Here is a 5,671-nt window from a genome sequence, read left to right as displayed (position 1 = left end):
AATTAACTTAAAATGATAAATTTGATTACCTCTCGAAATTTCACATGTACGGCATAATTAGGACTGAGAGAGTACCATATATTATTTGAAAATCACATTAAGAGTTCTATAAATCACAATAATTAACAACTTAAAATATTTGAAAATCATATTAAAATGTGATTGACTCTCAAAATTTCACATGTGCCACATAAATTGACACAAAAGAAGTAACATATATTATTTGAAAATATATGTTTTTGTCCTAACAAGGGGATATATCACCTAGGCAACAGAAGCAAAAAGAAGATACATGAAAGGTAGCATAGTTGGGATGGTAAAATGACTGAGGAATTTGTTCCAAGGCACTTACCGATGCGACAGGCAAAACAGAACCATTTGACAGTATCAATAGGTTCGACAAGATCCAATAAATCCATAAAGAAGTTATGAATTATCAAGTGTTGTTGGATAGGTTTGAAGAAGAAGACTAGAGAAAATACTTCAAATTACTTTTGATAGGCAATCAATCTTTTTTAATTCATGTTTTTGTAATAGAAAGTTTGAGGCTAATAACTCAACTTTCTTCTTGATTGACATATTTTTACATAATTTTTTAAGCATCCTCATTTGTAATTTCATCATGGGTGTATTACAAACTTTATGATGATAAAAAAATACTTAGTTCTCTCTAATTTTTATTTTCTTTATGCTTGTTAGGTAGCAGAAGGTACGGTTGAATGGTTTTCCCTGAGACCTGTTTTGTTTCAGCTTGATTCCAAAAATCGAGAAAATAAAAAAATAGTACATAATTGCAATTGTTGGTGCATCAACATCATAGCTTTTATTATTATTATTATTATTATTATTTTATAATAATAAATAAAATAATCCATTTTTTTAGTCAACTTGCTTGATTAGGACTGTCGGAAATTATATAGAAAGACTTGGCTTTGATAATTCAAATTAAACAGAGGGAGTAGTAAACTTAAACTTATCTATTAATTTCAGATCTAGACTTTGATAAACTAATTGAAAGTTCACATTTGCAGATCTAACAATAAGTGAATTAGGTTCTTCAACATTTGCTGCTTGCTTTTACTCACTCAATTTCCCCAATATAAGTGTTGTAAATCTGCAACAAGGCAAACTATCATTTGAGAGGAATCATTAGCTTGGAAGTAAACAAAAAGGTATAATATAATGTTTTTCCTTTTTACATGTATTTTTGTGATTCACTTGATTTGAAACATACATAATAAGAATTAGAAAAATGATTTATATTTTTTACTTAATAATTATAGAATATATATAGAATGATTTGATAATTTAAGATTGGTCTCCAACCCTCTTCCCTTCCCTTTTTACACTGTTTTTCATTTTTTTTCATTCAATTTTCTCATGTTTAGTAAGTACGAAAGTCGAAATCCTTTGTATCAAACCACACCCATATAGGGTCCAAGCTTGTAAAGGAAGATTAAGGTCACTAATCATGATATGAAGAAGACCTTTTAACGTAGTTTATGCAGATTTTACATTTAAGATCTTAATATATCATGATACGGGAAACACTTTAATATAATGTGTGTTCAGGAGGAAATATTTATATTTTTTAATGTTTTCATGTTTGATTACTTAAATATTTAGAAAATATATCAAACACATAAAAACTAAAATAACAAACTCACCTAGTAGTTAAAAAAAACATTTTAAGAAAATAATTTCTTTCATACCAAACACACTCATGGTTTGTGTAAATTTAGATTTCGTCTCTCTAGTACTTCCTCCATTTCATATTAAGTAAAAAAAATTAGATTTTTTTCATTGTTCAGAATAATTGAATTGTTAGTTTAAAATGGATGTTTGAAATGTTTTCCATATTTACCCTTTCATTTATTGGAGTTCTATATTTTCTATGAGATAAATTACACTACTTACAAATTTATATTTATGATTTCTTAAAAGACAATAGTGAAAGTTATGTTCTTAAATGTTTTTCTTAATATATATGTGTGCATTGTCTCACAAATTCAGTTAATATGAAATAGAAGAAGTATATATTATGGTCCAAATTCTTGAAAATTTATTAGTGTGTGCTTGTGTGCCACTCTGAGTAACCTACCAAGTCTAATGAACGGAAAAAATATATATATTTTGACATGCTATTTGTTACTTTCACCAATTCATGTATTTACTTAAAAAAGTAAATTATATTCTAGGTATAATTATAATTCAAAACTTATAAACTTAATAATTAACATTCTTAACTCTTGCTTCTTGCATTTCCCTTTACTTGTGCATGGGATTACTATCTTCTAATTTTTATCCTAATTAAATATGCATGTGATCATAAGTTGAAAAATCAATTCTTTAGAAATTGAAGGCTGGTTCGAGGTTGGAGATTCAATGGAAAAAGAAGGAAAGCCATCGGTATGTCTATCAATACAAATTTTACATGCTCCAAATTAGTAGTAATTAAGTTTTACATATAAATTATACTTATTTTTCTAGCAATTATTAGTTTTACATATTTTTGTAACAATTATTTTGAGAATGTGTGTTGCATGTTTGGCCCCAATTACGTATTAAGATTATTTTTTTAAAAAATTACTTATGCTAAAATCTTTAAACAACATTCAATAATCATATATAGTAACAAATTAAAACAATGATAACATCATATGATATGTTAAAATTGTCTAAGGGGTAGATAATATACTTGAGCTGATAAAATCCCATAAAATAACAAACTAATGATTACTATGTGTGTGTATATATATATGAATAATTGGACAGTACAATAAAAAACGTGTATCCAACAGTACATGTTCTATTAATTTATAACAAATGACAAACTTAAAATAAAAAAATCATAAAAATTGAAATATAGAATGAGAGTTAAAGGGAAACATTTACAATCAAGTCAATTAAAAAAAAATACAATATATTTGTCGTCATATCATACAAAATGAATATATTAATAAGAAAAAAAGTGGCCAATAAATAGAAAATTACTATATAAGAATTATAAGATGATTAAACACAAAAGTGTTGTAAATTAATATTTTTTCGTCAAATTTATGAAGGAAGAGAGACCATGTACATGAAAAGTTGTGAATGAGTATATTTGACGACCGAAGCTAAAATGATTAACCATTAAAAGGGTAGCCCAATTAAAATTCATTAAGAAGTGGGGACTGGTAAGTCATATTTGACTTTTCGATTGTTTGTGTACATAATTACTTTGAAGTTATATCACCAAAATATTCATGGGATTAACACATGAAAGAACTAAAAAATCGTTTAATTCTTGTTAATTGGTTTCTAAATGCCAAAAAATGTCGTGGATCATAGTGAGACTATGCGTACTGTTCCCACAACTCATTAGTGAAGTTATTTTTTAAAATAATGGTATTTAAACCATATCACACACACGAAAAACTGAAAATTGGGTATTTGAGCTAATTCAATTTGTCCAAGTCTTACTAAAATTTCATTTCTTTAATTATTGTCTCTATTGAAACAATAACGACATCAATAATAATTACGTATTAGGTTTTAATTTAGGAGCTGCGACTTGAGGAAAAAAGAAGAAGAATCAGGAATCTTATTGATGATTTGTTGAATGGCTTGAAGAAAATAGAGAATGAAGAAGAAGTATGCAGTTCTTTCATTTATTCAAAATGGGGTGTGATTAAGCCAAGAATAAGTTATTTCATATGGGATGTCATTAAAAAGCTAAGAATGAATCTGAGATTCCTAAGAACGTTTGTCCTATTTGGGAATTCCAGTTTTGACCATAACTTTTATGAGTGGATGTCCAAGAAAATAAACACGTTCAGTGTTATGACTCAGGCACTTTTCTGTCAAGTTAATGAAGTAATTCTAGAGAAACACAACATGGATAGTCTTGTCCCTCTGCTTCTGGAAGAGATGGAAAGTTATTTACGTTTGAAGAATAGTAATTATGTAGCAATGATCACAGAGGAGAAAATGTTTGAATACCTCTTCACAAACCTCCATGATCTACCAAACTATTCTTCTGATATGTTTGAATATCTCCGTTGTCGAACTGACTACAATATTTTTCGCCAAGTATTCCGTCGTCTGACAGATTTCTATCCTATCCTCCTCGCCAACAAAACAACTACTACTCAATATCTCTTTCCTCGCTTCCAATTCATTGCTCAGACAGTTATGCAATTCTATTTTGATATTTGGACTGAAAAGTATAAACTACGTTATGGTGATGATGCGTGCGCTTCCAAGATCACTTCTCTACTCATCGACATAATCCCTCTTGAGCTTGAGGTTCTAGACATTTCTACTTCTAACCTCATCAAAGAATCAACGTCAAGAGAACTAAAACGGTTTGTCAAGCAAATCGTAAAATCATCTCCAAGGATTCTTCAAAATTGTCTCATTCATCTCCAAGGACGCATGGCTGGTGCTGTCAATTATGCTCCAACTCAAAGCATTAATGTCATGATCGAGTTCCTATTGATCTTTCTCACAGATATACCAAAGCGCTTTATCCATCCTGACAAATTGAACGATATGTTGGCACATGTCGGACTACTTGCAAGGAAGATATCTATTCTGATGGAGGAGAGCTCTGAGAATAATATCAATGAAGCGGACTTTACAGCTCCAGACTTGTTGCAAGAAATCGAACGAATGAAGGGAGATATCAAACAAAATTTTTTGAAAGCCCCGGAGTCATCTCAACTTCGCTTTCCTATGGATGATGGTTTCCTCTTCATGAATCTTCTGCTCAGACATTTAAATGATTTGCTCATTTCCAATGCTTATTCAGTTTCTCTCATAAAGAAAGAAATTGGGATGGTAAAAGAAAGCCTTGAATTCATAAGATCATCTTTCAAGAAAGTCAGGCAAATATTGGATGACTGTACTAGTGGAGTAGTTAAAGATTGTTGGTTGCGTGCTTTAGATGTGGCATATGAGGCAGAACATGTCATTAATTCCATTCTTGTCAGAGATAAAGCTCTCTCACATCTCCTCTTCTCACTTCCGAATGTCACTGATAAGATCAAGCTTATCGTGGCAGAAGTCACATGTTTACAGCTGGAAGATAAGAATGGGGATGACCCCCTTGATGCAAAGTCTTCCGACAAGCCAATTGAGTCAACCTCATCATCTTTTGTTGAGGTAACAGTCGGTCATGAAGAAGATGAAGCCAAGATGATTGACCAGCTCCTTGATAAACATCAATCCGAGCTTGATGTCATTTCCATTGTCGGAATGCCAGGACTCGGTAAAACTACTCTGGCCAAAAAAGTGTATAACAATACGTTAGTTGCTAGACATTTCAATGTTCATGCTTGGTGCACTGTTTCCCAAAAGTATAACAAGTCAAAGGTGTTGGGGGAGATTCTTCAGCAAGTTACTGGCTCGGAAGGAAAAGAAAGTGAGAATGACCTTGCTGAAAAGCTACGAGTAGCACTGTACGATAAAAGGTACCTCATCATCCTGGATGATGTGTGGGATATTGCAACAGGGGAGATGTTAATAGCATGTTTTCCAAAGGTTAAGAGAGGAAATAGAATTATCTTGACTAGCCGAAGTAGTGAGGTAGGTTCGAAAGTTAAATGCCTTAGTGATCCTCTCCACCTTCAACTTTTAACACCTGAAAAAAGTTGGGATTTATTTGTAAAAAAGGTATTTGGAGATG

At 31.0% G+C, this 5,671-nt stretch overlaps 1 protein-coding gene across 10 annotated transcripts in view; it reads left to right on the top strand.

Annotated features, from left to right (window-relative positions):
- Positions 1-919: 919 nt before the first annotated feature.
- Positions 920-5,671, top strand: part of LOC125856358 (putative late blight resistance protein homolog R1A-3) — a 410,366-nt gene continuing 405,614 nt past the window's right edge. For 6 of the 10 annotated variants that reach the window (XM_049535887.1, XM_049535889.1, XM_049535890.1 and 3 more), the window contains exons 1-3: positions 920-1,172; positions 2,334-2,409; positions 3,547-5,148. In XM_049535887.1, coding sequence (XP_049391844.1) covers positions 2,386-2,409; positions 3,547-5,148 — 1,626 coding nt within the window. In that variant the 5' untranslated portion in view covers positions 920-1,172; positions 2,334-2,385. The remainder of the gene's footprint in view (positions 1,173-2,333; positions 2,410-3,546; positions 5,149-5,671) is intronic. The other 4 variants (XM_049535881.1, XM_049535884.1, XM_049535880.1 and 1 more) reach the window with 2 other exon arrangements.

The sequence above is a fragment of the Solanum stenotomum genome, chromosome 2 (genome assembly GCF_019186545.1).
Source record: "Solanum stenotomum isolate F172 chromosome 2, ASM1918654v1, whole genome shotgun sequence".
Taxonomy (NCBI): Eukaryota; Viridiplantae; Streptophyta; class Magnoliopsida; order Solanales; family Solanaceae; genus Solanum; species Solanum stenotomum.
The sequence above is the reverse complement of the archived record's forward strand: the minus strand, read 5'-3'. Positions and strand labels throughout refer to the sequence as shown.